Here is an 18,400-nt window from a genome sequence, read left to right as displayed (position 1 = left end):
GTCTTGTTCCCATGCCAAAACAAGCTAAGTTGAAAATACATCGGCATTGGAGGAATCAAATGCATCGTTTGCTTTGGATAGAACCTCTTTCAATGATAGGAATAACAAATGAAGATTGCTCATTTTCTTAAAATATGGACTTCATTGTTGGATTCTCCAACAACAAGACTACGTAGTGGATTAGTGAATACATTGCATTATTAATTGTAGGGAATGGTCACCATCTTTTAAGTATGGTTAGTTTTGGAGAAATTCAAGCAGCAAGTTTTGGACAACTTGCTGCTTGAATCTTATTAATCGCATATGAGGGGGAGGGGGGGGAGAATCGGGGGAGATGATACTTGCAGGCTCATTTTCGAAAGAGAAGGATGCCCATCTTTCGACACAAATTGGAAGATGGGCGTCCTTCTCACTGGGTCGCCCAAATCGGCATAATTGAAAGCCGATTTTGGGCGTCCCCAACTGCTTTCCGTCGCGGGGACGACCAAGGTTCACGGGGGCGTATCGGAGGCGTAGTGAAGGCGGGACTTGGGCGTGCCTAACACATGGCTGTCCTCGACCCATAATGGAAAAAAAAAAGGGCGTCCCTGATGAGCACTTTACCTGGTCCTGTTTTTCTTACGACCAAGGCACAGAAGAGAGGGTTTTGCAGCATCCAATACACACAAAAAGGTGCCCGAACTGACCAGATGACCACCAGAGAGAATCAGGGATCACTTCCCCTTACTCCTCCAGTGGTCACTAATCCCCTCCCACCTTCAAAAAACATCTTTAAAAATATTTTGTGCCAGCCTCAAATGTCATACTCAGGTCCATCACAGCAGTATGCAGGTCCCTGGAGCAGCTTTAGTGGGTGCAGTGCACTTCAGGCAGGTGGACCCAGGCCCATCCCCTCCCCCTACCTGTTACACTTGTGGTGGTAAATGTGAGCCCCTCCAAAACCCACCACAAACCCACTGTACCCACATCTAGGTGCCCCCTTCACCCGTAAGGGTTATGGTAGTGGTGTACAGTTGTGGGGTTGGGGGCTCAGCACACAAAGTAAGGGAGCTATGTACCTGGGAGCAATTTATGAAGTCCACTGCAGTGCCCCCTAGGTTGCCCGGTTGGTGTCCTGGCATGTGAGGGGGACCAGTGCACTATGAATGCTGGCTCCTCCCCACGACCAAAGGGCTTGCATTTGGTCGTTTCTGAGATGGGCATCCTTGGTTTCCATTATCGCCAAAAATCAGAAACAACCAAGTCTAGGGACGACCATCTCTAACAACAACCTAAATGTCAAGATTTGGGCGTCCCCAACCGTATTATCGAAACAAAAGATGGGCGTCCATCTTGTTTCGATAATACGGGTTTCCCCACCCCTCCACGGGGACGTTTTGCAAGGACGTCCTCAGCAAAACTTGGGCGTCCCTTTTGATTATGCCCCTCTTGGTTATCTATTTGTGCGTTTATCTGTCTTGTTTTATAAAAATGTAATAAAAATGATTACAGATAAAATACATCAGCATATTCATTGCCCTATGATGTAATAGCACAACTCAATCTGCACTTAGTAAAATTGCTCCCTTGTTGTCCCCTGCATACCATTTGCCAGTTACCTCTGCAATTTCTGCAGTTGATTTCACAAATAGATCAAGGAAGCATTCAACCACTTCCCCTCTACATAGACAATAATTGCACCTTGAATTACTGCTTTCCCCAGCTGACAAAGTCCATTGTGGCTCCTCTATGGGCTGTCAATTATACTCAACAAATTTCACATCTTCTTGTAGCCCTATTACATAAGTACATAAGTATTGCCATACTGGGAAAGACCAAAGGTCCATCGAGCCCAGCATCCTGTTTCCAACAGTGGCCAATCCAGGTCACAAATACCCGGCAAGATCCCAAAAATGTACAAAATATTTTATACTGCTTATCCCAGAAATAGTGGATTTTTCCCACGTCCATTTAATAAATTCTGGCTTCCCCCTTGCTCGTTCATATGAAAGTTGTGGTACTAATGGAACATGATTGGAAAAAGCCAACTATCCAATATCCACCGTGTCAACCCGAGGGAGAAGGCACCCAGATATTAACATGTAATCTAACCTGCTCTGGGTAGGGCACACCCTAGAGATATGGGTGATTTTCCTCTCTCTAGGTGCAGCTTCTACCAACAGTCCCTACACATGGCAGAATTCAGAGAAGATATTTCTCAGTTGGCCAGCTGACATTCTGTCCAGTTGGTCTGCTGTTTCATTTAAACCCCTAATAAAATCATAGGGACCAGCAAAGTTGTTCTCTCCAAAATATTTCTGAGCACTCCTACACATCTACCTTCAGGGTCTTTTATCATTATTTTTTTCCTTTAATGGGACATTTTTATGAACTAATACCACCACTGTCTTTCCATGACCTCAGGACAAAGGCAGAGTAACATCTCTCCACCCACCTCTCACCAATTTAATGTTTCCCATCTCATGCATGTGTATTGCTTGCAGTATTGCAATCATCCTCAGCATTCGCAGGGCAGTCAATATGTTCTGTCTTTTGGGAGACCCAATTCTCACCAAATTTAAGCACACTATGGTCTCAGCTGCCATTCAAACACTTCCATACCATGCTGTACCATGTCACCCCCTCCAGCATCCCTTCTCTTTGGTCCATGCTTTTGTTTGCATCCATCTGGTTCATGCTTATATTGCCCCCAACCATACACATTCCATAATGTTACAACCCCTGTCCTCCCCCCCCCCCCCCCCCCCCACTGTTTACCCCTATATTCCCATGAACTAAGGGCCGCCATTGTACTTTGAGGATTACATCACCCCAGAAAACAGCATCATGCTCCGTTCCTACTTACCCACAACATTTCCTAAAATCGCTCTTCCCCCAACTGTTATAACGTACTTCCCCATTTTTCTTATTGTTTTATTCCAAACATTTCAATTTCTGTTATTCACACTACTCCCACAGCTTCACCCACCCCCAAGAATATAAAAATCAATCCCTCAATTACCAATTATTCAATATAAACCAATTCCCAGAACCATAGGCTTATCTTTGCAGTTCAAAATACCATCCTCCAGAACCAAATATTACTATGTCAGACACGTAAATGATTTGAGAGCTCAGGTGCTTTGGTGAAGGCCCCTATCTAACTATCTCAAGTTGCTTTTCTCTTACAAACACCTGCAGCCATTTTGGCAGGACATCTATTTCAACCTCAGGGCCAGGATGCTCTGGGTCTTCTCCTACAACTAACCTGGTGGTTAGAGCACTTTCCACGCTTCTTCCAGTGTCATAAAGTGATGAGAGTTCCCTGTCAGCCAGTCCAAAGAGGTAAAGCCAACTCTAGCCTATGGATCCCTTCTCAAGGGCTGTGGTGACCTCTTCAAATTGCCATCACTTCTGCAAAGTTATAGTTGACAAATCTCCAGAGATTTCAGTTCTGTGACCATCTGGTTCTAAACTGAAAATTGACCATTCAGTGAACAGAATCTGTTCCTTCACTGGTACCAAAGTGAACACACTACCAAGTTTTGAGGCATATTGGCCCGTGGTTGCCCCAGAGCTTGATTTGCTCACTTGTGGCAATCTCTCCCTGCTTTCCTAGGCCACTACCTGTCTGCAGTTCTATGAGGAACACATGGCCTTCTTATTGCTTCAACCTCTTTATAAGCCTCCTCTTCAGGGATTCCTAAGAGATTTTCTGATGCGTTCTGTTCCTGAGTTCTTCCCATTTCTGCTGTCTGTTGCCATCCAATTCTAATTTGTTGGTCTGAGACTCTACTTATGCAATTTCCTCCTCCTTTTCCACTTCTGCTGAACCTCTGCCATTTTGCTTTAGAGGTTCACTACCAGTCCTTTCAGCTCCTCCATCACCCGGCTCAGTTCAATTTCGCCTTAGGAGCTGCTTCATCACCTACCCCATGAGTCCCCTGCTGCTCGCTGTCGCTTGAGGCATCAGATGCTGCATCTGCTTTGCTATCCTGGGCCTGTACAGCATCACCACACAGCCCACTAACTGGCTGTCTCCCACTGATGTGAAAGGATCCGAGATCGCCAACTTGAGTTTCTGCTGCCATCACAATCCTATTTCACCTCAGATGTCAACAAAAGCTTATTTAATATCGGATTTGAGCGGATTGCTAACATGGGCAAACTTCAAAAGCTGCCTCCTTACAGAGCTTTGCAATTATGCTGCCATTCTGCTGGTGATGTTGCTTCCTCCTTTGAATGCGCATTTTAATATTTTAAGCTAAAAACCTTTACCGATGCACTAGTGATGGTCATGGTGGGAAATTTTTGTTATTACCTAATTTCTTTTTCCTTTGTTTTCCCTTCATTTTTCATTTTTGACATACGAGTCGCACTAGATAAAGGGTCTGATCTTTGCTTTAAACAAACATAATAGCATTTCAGGATATTATATTAGATTGTAAGCTCCTTTGAGCAGGGACCGTCCTTCCTTGTTTATTTTGTACAGCGCTGCGTAACCCTAGTAGCACTCTAGAAATGTTAAGTAGTAGTATATTAGGTTGCTCTGGTTCCCTATATAAGTTGGGTTTTTATTCAAGTTCTCATGTTTTGTTTTGTTTTTAATTTAAGGTTTTAGATGGGGCTTATACAGAATATTTACCTTATTTTCAATTTGTTACTCTTATTAGGAATAGGCAAACTGTTAGTAATTATCTTTTTGCCTTTCCTTCTGTTCAAAGTCAAAAGAGATATAAGATGCATGAAATGTTTACTTATCAGACTCCTGAAATCTGGCAAGAGATCTCTCTGTTTTGATCAATTTTATTCTGATCATATTTTCAGAAGAAAACAAGAGTTTGTTGTTTTAAGAAATATGTTTCGGGTTAATAGTTTTTTTATATTGCATTTTTTTCTGTAATTCCCAAGAGTATGTCTTGGTATTTCTTGGATTTGTGAACTTCTTAGAACTATGTGTTGCCATTAAGAAGCACATAACTTACCTCTGTGCTATACCGGAAAATGGAAAGTTTCACACCTTAGACATTCTATTTCAACCCCAAGACCTGCTTGAACCGCGAAACAGAACTGTTGAGAAGCGGGACCCTGCTTTTACTGCACAGTAAGTTTTTTTTTTTTTTTTTAAACTCTTTCTGCAACATTTCTAATACAGTAGGTATGTAATACTACTGTACTACAGTACTATATTTTTATTCTTCCCCTTCAGATTGGTAGATCATCATTTCTGCAATGGCCAATCAAAAGAGGAAAAAAAGTTCTTTTTTTTCTGTAGAGCAAAAACTTGACGTTTCAAAGAAAGTTGACAAGGGTGAATCCATCCAAAAAATTGCAACAGAACTAAACTAGGAGTGGGGAGAGTAACAGTTCTTGACTGGAAAATGCAATGCAGTGAGCTGGAGAAATGGGCCTCAAATCATGCCTCTACGTTTTCACTGACCACTAGAAAAACTATGAAGAAACACTAATATGAGAAGGTGAGCAAAACCTTATTCCTGTGGTTCACACAGCAAAGAGACAAGGGCATACCTATATCAGGGCCTATATTGCAAAGGAAAGCCCTGTTTTTTGAAAGGAATTCAATGAAGGTGACCCTGATTTCACTGCTAGTATCGGATGGCTTGATCATTGGAAGAAAAGATATGGAATAAGGCAGCTCTACATTGCTGGGGAAAATTTGTCACATTCAAAGGGAAATTTCAACATCTCCTTAAAAAGAAAGGCGTATCAAGGGACTAGATATACAACTGTGATGAAATCATGTTAAATTTTTAAAATGTTGCTATCAAGAATTCTTGCATCACAGCTCGCGGCCTCAGCTCCTGGTTATTAACACAGTAAAGGAAGAGTGACTATTCTGGCCTGTAGCAATGCAACTGGTAAACATAAATTAAATTACCTCCAGTTTTTATCAGAAAGTCAAAAAAATCCTAGGGCCTTTAAAAACATGGCTCCCGCTGCACTTCCATTGACCTGTAGGAACCAGAGGAATGCCTGGTTGGATAAAGACATTTTCTATAACTGGTTTTTCAAGGAATTTTGTTCCATCAGTAGAAAACTTCTTGAAAATGATAAACCTGCCTAGGAAAGCAATCCTTCTCTTGGATAATGCACCATCTCATCCTGATGAGGAGGAACTGAGAAGTGCTGACAGTGCTTTGTCTGCCTCTGTGTCACATCATTGTGTCAGCCAATGGACCAGAGTGTACTGGAAACCTTAAAGAAAAAATATAGCCCTAAGCTTCTTACAACGCTTGTTTGTGCATTGGATGAAGGAAAAGAAATGACTGAAGTTTGAAAGAAAGTGAACATTAAAGATGTTATCTACTGGATCGCTTGGTCATGGGATGAAATTGAACCTCCAACCCTTGAAAAATCGTGGAGAAAGTCAATTCCTATGAACGAAAATGAACAAGGACATGACACTGAATATGGAATAGCCGAGGAAGATCTCCTTACCTTTGTTTAAGGAAGTACTAGGCTGTGAGAATTCTTGTGAGGCTGACATACAAGAATGTGTACAGGCAGATGAGCAAGAAGAGCTAACTGACAATGATGTGATTCATCTGGTGAATGGGAATGGAGATGATGGTGATGAAGACACTTAGAGTAAGGGTAAACCTAGAATTGGCAGTCATAGTGATGGCATCAAGGCAATTGAGGTTGCACTGGCATAAGTGGAACAACAAGAGGAAGTGACGGCTACTGATGTTATTGAGAAGCTGGCTTGACCTTGCAATGAGGAAGAGAAGTAAAATGGGAAAAACGATCTCAAAATTTTGCAAAACAGTTTTATACTTCGTTTTCCAGTTGCTTTACTACTAGGTATACAGTACAGTGCATACTTTCTGATTTGTTTTTTTACAGTTTTGTATTGGTCTTTTTATGGCACAGTGATTGCAGTACAGTATGTTTTAATGCTCAAATCATGCTGCAGAATGTGCTATAGTGCTTTTAATAAAGAATTTTTGAAAATCAGGAACTCTTTACCTTTGTTGATTCATTGTTACGGGGTTCCCATTGTTTTTCATATTATCCAACATTTCAGTTATCTGCCAACAGGCCAGTCCCAGTTACATCAGATAACGAAGACTACTGTACCATTGTTTTCTTATGTCAGGAAGCTCCAAGTGTGAAACTCTTCCCACTCTGTGTTCTGTCAAGGCACCTTCCCAACATTCCCCTTTAGAAAAATCAATGGCCCTCTTTCCCTTCTCTCCACATTACAAAATGTTCATTATAAAGCCCTGCCCCACTATAAAGCTCAGAACCTCACCCCCACCCTCTGTACCCAACTTATCCTAAATCCAAAGATTTTGGGTTCCCCCCGGAGATTGAGGTCCAGTCACTCCTCCTGTGTTGCCACTTTTAAGAATGAAATAAGCTGATGTCAGCCAGTATCATTATGAATGATGGTACTGGTGGGGGCAGGAACAGTGAGTAATTCAAGGTTTAGGATAAAGGGGTTGTGTGATAATGGGATGGGGCATTGCAGGGAGAATTTTGGGAGTTCTGTGGTGGGTATAAAACTTCATGTTGAACATTTGCCAGGGGGAAGGGGGCTGCGGTGCAAGCAACAGAGGGTTATTTCCTGCATGAAAGGGAGATGTGGAGGAAGTCATGGAAGTGCAGGAATGGTGTAGCGTTGTTATGCCTGCTGCCCCGTCAACCAACATTGTTGTGGCACCAGAAATCACATTCCTAGTACTACCATCAACAATGGTACAAACTGTAGCAACAATACTTTGTTTTTGATTTTTGTGTGACAATTTGACAGAGGTGTAACGCAAAATGGAACACAAATATTGTTGGTGTGTTTAATGCTTTCAAATGACAGTACTTCCAACTCCCAGGGTGAAGAGGTTTCTTTCCAGGGTCACGCAATGCATTAAAATTACAGTTGAGACTACTAGATTCACTTTGCATCTTGTGTTATAATGTAGTTCATCTTTCCCAACATCCATTCTGTCCTTAAGAGAGTATGGTAGATGGGAGGAGAGAAGAAGGGCTTATAGACTGGAGACAGGGTGGGTGGATAAGAAAGAAGAAGAGTGCGAGGATAAGGTGGGAGACTGAAAAAAAGGGATAGGGTGATGAGGGCTGCTGGTCTTGTGCTTCTGCCAGAAGCATGCAGTGGTGTATAAAGCATTCTTCCCCTTATACACAGAGGGCACATTTACTGAAGTGCGCCATTGCACATTGTGTGTTTGATTACTATAGATACCTTGTGACGCAGTTGAACCTATTCACTAATAGTGCATTTAATGACATTAGCACGCTTCGGTAAAGGTAGCCCATAATGGAAAAATAACATTAGTAAATCAGATCCTAAAAGAACTTTGACAATTCTCAGAGAATTTCCTCCCCCCTCTCCTCCTGTTCAGCTTGGAGGGGAGGGGGGAAGCAAGAACTCTTAGTTGCTGGTTCCCAAGTTTTTGGGGTGGATCCTAGATGCTGAGAAAACTTGTCAAGGCCTGTGCAACCATAAGGGAGGATTGAAGGAAGTATATGGCCACCGAGGGTGAGCTCCTTAGGAGAGAAGACAGTGGGGAGTACCAAGGAACAGTAGGTACGATTTTCCTTTGGGGAGTGAAGGTGGGGGGGGGGGGGACTGTTTTGACTGATCTAGTGCCCTGGCCTAGAATATCATCACTTCATTTGTCCTGTGGATCTATACTGTGGATATAAAAATCCCAATTTTTCCTTCTGGTCTGCTTTAATTTAAGTCAAAGTTGTATGATCCATACTGCTGGATTGACACCGTTAAAAAAAAAAAAAAAAAGTGCACGCTGTATTTTGGTTTTGGATTGTACATTTATGATTTGCCTCTTCAAAATCCAAAGTCAAGGCAAGTTACAGTTCAGGTACACACGAGTAACGTCCCTGCCCTAGAGGACTCACAATCTAAGCTGAGGGCATGGAGTTTGAAATGATTTGCTACAAGGAGCATTAGTGGGAGATGTGGGATTTGAACCTGCTTTCTAGTGTGATGCATATTAATCGTACAGGACTTCAACTCGGGATATAATTCTGGGGTGTAGTGTGTGCTGCTCTACAAGGCAAGCAGTTTTTGGTCTTGAGCCTGTGCTGTGTGGCATCGATCACCTCAGAGGACTAGTCTGTACTCAGCATGCTTCCAGAACGTAAAGATGCAGTCTTTCATTTGATCTTGGGTGGAAAAATAACGTCAACATCTTAGGCCTAGGGAAATCTGTACCCTGGATTCAGAGGGCAGAAGCGCTAAGAACACATTTGTTATGCACAGTCATATGTCTTGAGTTATAGAATTCCAACTAGTTTCACTGTTTGGCTTGTTTTTCCCCCTTTAGCTTGAAAGCAATCGAGCGACCAGATGCTGGGAGGTATTGGTGTGAGGCCGAGGTGGAGGGGAAGAGAGCAGTGTCTCAGGAAATATGGATTACTGTGGAAGGTGAGGAGATACGTTCAGAGCTTCCCCACCAAGAATTTGTCTCAGGGACTGGGGGCTCACATGGCCCCACAGCTCCTTGTATCCCTCTAGGCAGTGCACAAACCCATCTGTCTGAAAACATCTTTGACAGGCACCAGCAGCAGATCAAGAAGCTTTTTAGAAGCAGAACTTTTAAATTATGTAGAAAATTATTTTTAACTTGGAAATAGTTTTCTGCTTGGAAGGATAGCAGGGGAGGCATTTCTATGTAATCTGTTGTCGTGGGCTATTTTGATGTGCTAATGTGAGCTAAAAAGGGAACAGCAGACATGTAACTTTAGATATGCATGTAAATGAATGTGATGGGTGTAGGACAGCGCAGATATTGTATGAGGTTATATTATGTCGGTGAGAAACAAACCTTCACTTTTTTTTCTTGGCTTTCAGGTGTACCCTACTTTACAGTGGAGCCCCAGGATATGGCTGTGCTTCCTGGCTCCCACTTTAACCTATCCTGTGCTGCAGTAGGCCCACCAGAGCCCATTAAGATTGTGTGGTGGATGGGAGACACCCAGCTGAAGAGGGCAACAGAGGACTCCCTGTCCACTCTCACTGTGCCAGGTAAAGAGGTTTTTTATAGTTCAGTGGAAGGTGCCCAGTTGGTCCTAGGAGAAATGTAAAACTGATATCAAGGTGTGTCAGATATCCAGCTTATATTGAACCCACCTATGTGCTGATCATGTAGATGCGGAGAACAGGTCTCTTTCTGTGGAGAACTGCATGCAATGACTGGCTGATGTTAGACATGCATTGATGTACTGTCCAGTGATGGCAGCTGCAGAAAGTACACCTCTTAGTTTTCTGTTCCAGTTTTACTGTGCGGTGGGACGATGACTCCTCCATTGTTTTCTTTCCTCTCTGTGCTTTTTGACCCTGCTTTTTATCCTCATGTCACTGTGATTGCTAACTCATAATATCTCCCCTGTGTGCCCTTTACTATTCGCATTTCTCTAGGTTTTGTCTTCCTTTCTAATTGCTCTGCCTCATCTCCAATATCTGGGATGCTGCTGTTTTTCCCTAATTCTCAAGTACCTTACTATCATAGGCATAATTTTAGGTAGGGGAGTAGTGCCTTCACTTCATTCAGTCTGTGTGCAGGTGTGGAATCGGCCCTCTTTCCTCATCAATATGACCTCCTTAGGTTTTGTTTAACCCTCCCCCCCCCCCCCAAACTAATCTGACAATTTATGCTTATGCTTACTATGACCATATTCTTATTACATTAATCTTTTATCCAGTCAGAGACTTATTTCAAAATTTTGTGCAAATTTATTCACCATCTCTCTTGCCGATACACCTCTTCTGATTACTTGTCTCTGCCGCACTCGACTTATATTTCAACCTTTCTCCACAGTTGAACTTCATTGTTGCCCCTACAACTAATTAGATTGTTTAGTTGGTTAATGTGCCCCTTCTCCCTTTCCATTATACCCCTCGTACTCTGATGCAGTTAAGTGTGAATACTGGTGCAGTACTTGGCCTGGTCTACTGTGCGCGATGAGGCAACTGGTGAATTACTACATAGGACGGGGCTTTCCAAACTGGACCTGGGGACCCCACAGCTGGCCTGGTTCTCAGGATATTCTTCAGTTCAGTTTGCTTACATTGGAGATCTGTTGCATGCAAATTGATCTTATGCATATTCATTGTGGATATCCTGAGAACCATGGGTCAACTGGTTTTGGAAGCCCTGGCATAGATGTAAGTAACACTTGCTAGCTCTTGCTGACTGAGCTGCTCACCTGGCGCTGCTTTTGCTGTGGTCCTGAAACCCAGTTGTGCAGTAGGACAGTAACTTCATTGTGCAAAAAATAGTGCCCCCCCCCCCCCCCCCAGGTTTAGAGGGCCCCTGCCATCTTTTAGTCTTCCCAAGCACTTGTCATTGCATTGCTTTGCTTCCTAACTCACACAGGCTACCTATAGATCTGATTTTTCTACAGTAACTTGAGTCACCTGTGGTCTACTCTTAGAAACCGAGGACCTTCTGCCATATTTATTTATTTATTTGCTGCACTTGTATCCCGCATTTTTCCACCTATTTGCAGGCTCAATGTGGCTTGCAAAATGTTACAACGACATATACACATTATAGAATAAGAATTTCAGAATAAAGATATCATTTTACTTCCAGATCTAACCTTATTTCTCTTGGTGTGGAGTCTGGATGCTAAGTCCCATGTTCAGTAAAGGTGGCTTTGTGTTGTGCTGGAAATATGCAGATCTAGTTGCAGACTCATTACGCTGGAAGACAGATTCTCGGATGCTCAAGAATGCTGATGACCTGTGTCATTCACTTCCGTTTCTATGTTTATCCCTGTCAATGCAAATAACATTTAAAAGCATTTAATGATATTTTTGAAGGAAACATTTGCAGAAGGAATTGTTACAGGAAGGAACTGTGTAATTAACTAAGGAGGGAGATTTCCAGGGTTTTCTCCAAGCATTGTTTGTTCAGTCAGGAAAGGCCTTTTGTTTTCTTGTCAGATCCTTATACACTTGGTAATATGCATTTTTTTCTCTCTCTTGGGGCATTTAGTTACTGTTTTCCATGTCTCTTACAGTTAGAAGGTAGGTTTGTGCCTGCTTCTCATTTCAATGAGCATTGTAACCATAAGCCCATACAGACGGCATAGCTAGGTGGGTCGCCAGGGCAGTGTCTGCGCCCCTAAATGGACTTGCCCCGGCGCCTATTTTTCACACAATCTGTCACATTTAAAATATGCACCCTTGCTGTTGGCAGTCCGCACCTCCCGCGCCCTCAACCTGGCTACACTTTTGCATACAGATCATCTCAAAATTATCTGTGTGTTAGAGAGAGAAGGTGAATTCATCTTTCTGGATGTGCAGACGAGAAAGAATGCTGACACAGCTTCAACATATCTGGGATTGTGGAGAGCTGAGACAGGAGCAGGGCAAAGGATCTCATCCAAAAATAAATCATGTTTGCTTCCAGATTCCACCGTAAGCCTACTTAGCCTCCTTTGTTTGAATTTTTCGTTCAAAAGATCCTTAGTTTTGTTTTTTGTCTTTTTTGTAACTTAGTTTTTATTGAAAAATGATACATTTAAGCAAAATTACACATTTAAGTATTCAAAATCTAACTGGTATCCAGTGTGTCAGCAGTGCATAAAACAAAAATAAGCAAGGTGATGAATCGCCTGTACACCGTATTGAACATACTAACATGGTAACAAAAGAACTAAACCCTCCCCCCACCCCCACCCTGGAACACCTAAATGGCAGTGGGTCCCCAATAGCAATCGTTTAAAATGCCAGCAATCGGATACCGCTGTCCAGGACAAGCAGGTAGCCTAACTTGGAGCTGCAATGTTGGATTTTGTGTCGTTCTGTTGGCCACGACTGCTTCTGGCTGAATATGATTCGCATGAGACCCTGGGAGAGCACTCGGGGTTTCCCCCCCCCCCCCCCCCTATACTGAGACATGGGGCGGAAACGATATCTATCTTATCTCATTGGCTATCGTGGTTAATAGTGGGGTTTTGCATTTATTTAGAGTTATATGAATGTATATCTTTACTATTTTTAGAGTTGCCTTCGAGAACTGAGTAAGGGAGGCTGCAGGTTGAAACTCTTCCTCCAGGGATGCATCATTCACTTTGAATGAGCATGGTTTCTCACTGTGCAGTGGACTTTGATCTTGGGGAACTGAATTCAATTCCCAATGCAGCTTCTTGTGACTCTGGGCAAGTCACTTAACCCTCCATTGCCCCAGGTACAAAATAAAGTACCTGTACCTACTATGTAAACCGCTTTGAATGTAGTTGCAAAAACCACAGGCGATATATCAAGTCCCTTTTCCCTTTCTCTCCCTTCCCACTGGATTCTGGGTAGGAGGGGGTTGGCAGGTAGGGATATGGGATTCTATGTGCACAGCTTGGATAATTATGGGGGTACTTTATAGAACGTGGTAGAGATATATTCATATAGTTGTATCATTTTTCATGTGGTTCTGTGATTTAGTTGCACTGTGTTACCCTTAATGTGAGGGGGTTCTACTCGCCACAGAAATGTTGGCTTATGTTTAAAGAATTGGTGCGCTTGAGGGCAGATATGGCCCTGGTACAGGAGACACACCTGCTCTCACGCCATGAATATCTGTGTGTTTTTTAAAAAAATATCCTCAGATTTTATTTTTCTTCAAATATGCTGCATACCAAGATAGGTGGGGTGCTAGTGGCTTTTTCATCCTCACACAATTGGGATATTAAGGTTATTCACGGTAAGGATTACAGATACCTTTTGATCATACTAAGACTGGGGGTTATTACTTGTACACTTGTGAATGTTTATGCACGCAATGAGTCTCCACGGGCCTTTTGGGATGATCTTACAATGCTTCTACTTACATATTTGGAAGGTGATCTTTTACTGGGAGGTGATTTTAATCTGACTCTGGTCCCTAATATGGATAATTCAGTGAGGAGAGTGTGATACGCCCAGAGTGCTAGGGTGTATTTTCAGGGTTTTTTGGCCCGATGGGATTTGGTGAATATTTGGAAGCATTTCCATCCCTCTCAGCAAGATTATACATATTCCTCCAAAGCTCACAGGACTTACTCCTGGATAGACTACTAGTTTGGTTACCCCTCTGTTTCAAATGATGCAGTCCTTCTTTCATTTTGCCATACACGATCAGACCATACTCCCTTGCTCATCAGTTTAGAGATGACCCCAGAAAACGTGGGGCTTACGTATTGACAGATTAATGATGTCCTTCTTAGAAACGCATATTATGTGCAACAAATAGAAAAGGATATTGTGAAGTACTTAGTTTAATGATACAGGAGATGTGACCCCTTATATCGCGTGGGAGGGGCTGAAAACTGTCCTTCGTGGTAAACCTATCGTCCTCCTGTTGTATATTATTAAAACTAGAACACAAAGGAAATTGCCTTACTCGTTTACAAGAGTTGGAACAGCAGGCCAAGCAAAGGGGATCTGTGCTAGGTATCCAGGATTACATACATCATCTGCAATTAGAGCTCCAAGAGCAGCACCTGGCGGAAATTGCAGAAAATCTTCAAAAAGTGCATTAATCGTATTTTAAGTTTGGGAATAAGGTTAGCCTTTTATTGGCTTCCATATTGCAACGACAAAAACACAGGAATTTTATTCCTACTTTACAGGATGAGATTGGATCTCTGTGTATGGACAGCAAGTCTATACATGCAGTGTTTTCATGATATTATTCCCAGCTCTATACACCACTATCTGGCTAAGATATCTCTGCCTAGATTTTCTTCCGCTGAGGTGCAGTTCTTGTCTGCTCCTTTCATTTTATCTGAGATTCAGGGAGTAATCAAAGACCTCCAGCTGGGTAAGGCCCTAGAATGTGGTGGGTTTTCCAATACATTTTATAAGTGTTTTGGTAAAATTCTTGCCTCAGTGTTACTGTGAGTAATCTGGTGCCCTGACTGTGCTTCCATATTCTTGGCGATTGGCCTTGATATCTTATCGGCTAAACCGGGGAGGGATCCCATGTTGAGCTCCTCCTATTGGCCTATATCACTTTTAAATACTGATAATAAGCTTTTCACAAAATGGTGGCCAATTGTCTTCAGCGTTATCTCCCCAAGCTTGTACACGAGGACCAGGCTGGATTTGTTCAGGGTCGCCAGGCTTTTGACAATATTCGAACAGCACTCCATTTAATACAACAGGCTCAGGCGGGTCAGATTCTGATTCTCCTTCTTTCACTCGATGCACAGAAGTCCTTTGACCATGTTCATTGGCTTTCAGTTTCAGCTGTTGCACCATCAGGGGCTGGAGGGCCTTTACTTACAATGGTTACAGCCTATTTACACGAATTCCCTGGGCAGCTTAAAATTTAGTAGGACATGTACTCCTGCCTTTGCACTCCATTGGGAGTGGGGGGGGGGGGGAACCAGGACAATGCCCTGTCACATCTGCTGTTTGCTTTAGCTATAGAGCACATCGCCGACCTGATACAGGAACACCCAGAGATTGGAGGGGTCATTCCGGGGCCTAGGGAGTATAAGCTTTTATTATTTGTTGATGGCATTTTGTTCACATTGACTAGGCATGAGGAATATTTGGATTCTCTGGTAGACACACTGGGAGAGTATGGTCAAATCTCTGGCTTTAAAATTATGTATTTATTTATGCATTCTTGTATCCCACTATTATCTAAAAACAAATTTTGATTCAAAGTGGCTTACAATTTACATTTTGTTGGAGTTACAATAGTGTTGTGCAATGTGGAGAGGGAATGTATAGTTAATGTGGTTATTCATACAGTTTTTGAAGCGGTAGATTTGAAGAGGAGACTATAGTGGTAGCTTTTGTGTTCAGTTGTAGAGTTTTGGTGACGTTCATTCATATAATTTTTGAACGGTAAATTTGAAAGGAAGGCAACAATATCTTTGTGATTAGCTGTAGGTTTTCATTTCTTTTCTGAATTGGAGGAAATTTGTTATGCTTCTTATGGTTTTTGGTATAGACTTTCACCATTTAGAACCCTGATAGCTAAATCCTGCTGTGTAGATAGTTTTGTAGATGGTGTAGATAGTTTTGTAGTTTTTTGCAGTTGGGTAGATGTAGGAGTAGGTAGTTTCTCTTTAGTGGATTGGCATTTCTTGAGGATAGTTCAGTCATGTTAAGCATACATTAAGGTGCCATTCTAAATAGTATCAGGAAGATTAGGGTGCTCGCTTTGAAAAATATTCTCGCCTTGACTGGTGGCCAATGTAGTGTTTCAAGCAGTGGGGTTGCTCTTTCATATTTCGATTTCTTGAAAATCAGTCTTGCTGCCATGTCTTGGACTGTTTGCAGCGATTGTAATGTGTTTTCCTTGCACTCTATGTATGCTGCATTACAGTAGTCTAGTTGCGATAGTATCATTGGTTGGATCAGTATCTGGAAAGATTGTCTAGGGAAATAGTATGTTATTTTTCTCAGTTTCCATAGTGTTCTGAAGCATTTTGATGTTACTGTTGATATTGGATTATCCAGTGTTAAATGTTTGTCGAGAATGATTCCTAGTATTTTAAGTTGTGTTTCGGTGTGGTATGTTTTGTTGGTTGATTGTGAATTTTTGGTAGGATGTGGGGTTGTGTGGGCTGGATAGTACTAGGAATTTGGTTTTGTCTCTGTTCAGTTTGAAAGTTGTTGAGCATTCTTCCATGAGGTCCAGTCCTTTTTTTATTTTGTCCTGTATGTTTGTGATGTTTTGGAAAGGTATGAAAATGGTGATGTCATCTGCATATATAAATGTGTTGAAACCCATTAATTCCAGTTTTTTTCTGAGAGTCGCCATCATTACATTGAATAGTATTGGAAACATAGGAATCAGCGGTGCAATGGAAACAGGGTTCAATGGCTTCCTAAAGACCAGATCCTACATTGTAACAACATCCAACCAAACATCAGCCTCATGGATCTCTGAGTTGGTGGTACCCCGAACTCAGAGATCCATGAGGCTGATGTTTGGTTGGATATCGTTACAATGTAGGATCTAGTCTTTAGGAAGCCATTGAACCCTGTTTCCATTGCACCGCTGATTCCTATGTTGTTGAGCAGTGTCATTGGTGTGGTTTACTGGGTAGAATGCACTTGACATGTCGAATTGCAGTAGTAATATGTTTTGTCCTTGGCATATTATGCTTCTGAATTTCATTATCAGGGTGGTTATGAAATTTATCCCACCCAGAATTCTTTCAACTCAGAGTGGAGAGAACCCAACTTAGCAGATAACTCTGGACTAAGACTTTGCGCACCCATGCTCTGCAGTCTTGAGAGCCCCACTAAGCTCTCTATCCCTTCGTTCCTGCTTTTTCTGTAGTTGAATTACCCAAGGTTAAAAAAAAAAGCCCTGTATAAAAGCCTAAAGCCATCCTAAATGGTTCCCAGTGTTGCATCAGGAGTAACATTTAATTGAAAAGCTCTTTTCTCTAAACAAATAGTCTTTTCTCCAAGCTGTTAAATACCACCCAGGTGGTTTGCTCTTTGGCAGAGGAGCAGATTTTGGGGTATGCAGTAAAGGGGTTAAATCAGTGGTTCCCAGAACTGGTCCTGGATGTACCCCAGCCAGTCAGGTTTTTCAGGATACTCACAATGAATATTCATGAGAGAGATTTGCATATACTGCCTCCACTGCATGCAAATCTCTCTCATGAATATTTGTTGTGGATATCCTTAAAACCTGACTGTCTGGGGTGCCGCCAGGATCAGGTTTGGGAACCACTGGGTTAAATTATTTATTAAGTCAAGAGTATTAAATCTGAGATGTATTTTTCTAAAATGTGGATGCAAGATTCTCTGCTTTCTTTTTGAGAATGGCAAAATAGGCTTCACTGTGTAGTGCTTTTGGATCTCCAGGGGGCTAGAAAACCCTTTAAACAATGGAAGCATTTTATGCAAATTTGGGAATCGTGTATTCAGCCATTATTTCCTTGGGCCTATACTTAATATATTGGGAGGAAACTCTGGTTCTATGTAGGATAATTATATTTAGTTATATTCAATTGACAACCTCCCTGAGTTCTGATCAGCACACGTCTTGAAAAATTTATATTTTATTAAATAGTTTACTAACTTAGCAACATACGTAACAAATACAGGTCATTGCAACTGGCAAACAGAACAAGACACAGTTGGCATGATCTTATATTTCATTCTCATATAAACTGTCTGGCCCCCTGACAGGTGGAGTGGTGTTCTTACATATTGAGTGAAAATGAACAGTGAGACGTAGACTGGACCTATTTATAAAAATGGAGGAAAAGAAAGTGGTCACCATGGGCACTTTTGTGGACAAATCAAGTTTCATCTTTTATTTTCTGAGAAAATGAAATAAGGAATCTGGTCACTATAAACAAGTTCTTTACTTTTGCAAAAAACTTTCATTTTTTTGTTCATTTTGGATTTTTTTGTGGGGGGGGGGGGGGGGTTGTTTTGATTTTTTATAAATAA

General features: G+C 41.9%; 1 protein-coding gene across 1 annotated transcript in view; it reads left to right on the top strand.

The window, feature by feature from the left end:
- TYRO3 (TYRO3 protein tyrosine kinase) overlaps positions 1 to 18,400 on the top strand; it is a 151,142-nt gene that overhangs the window by 19,328 nt on the left and 113,414 nt on the right. The window contains exons 3-4 of the mRNA XM_030213779.1: positions 9,309 to 9,409; positions 9,836 to 10,009. Coding sequence (XP_030069639.1) covers positions 9,309 to 9,409; positions 9,836 to 10,009 — 275 coding nt within the window. The remainder of the gene's footprint in view (positions 1 to 9,308; positions 9,410 to 9,835; positions 10,010 to 18,400) is intronic.

This window comes from Microcaecilia unicolor, chromosome 9 (assembly GCF_901765095.1).
Source record: "Microcaecilia unicolor chromosome 9, aMicUni1.1, whole genome shotgun sequence".
Taxonomy (NCBI): domain Eukaryota; kingdom Metazoa; phylum Chordata; class Amphibia; order Gymnophiona; family Siphonopidae; genus Microcaecilia; species Microcaecilia unicolor.
This window is presented reverse-complemented; position numbering and strand designations above follow the sequence as displayed.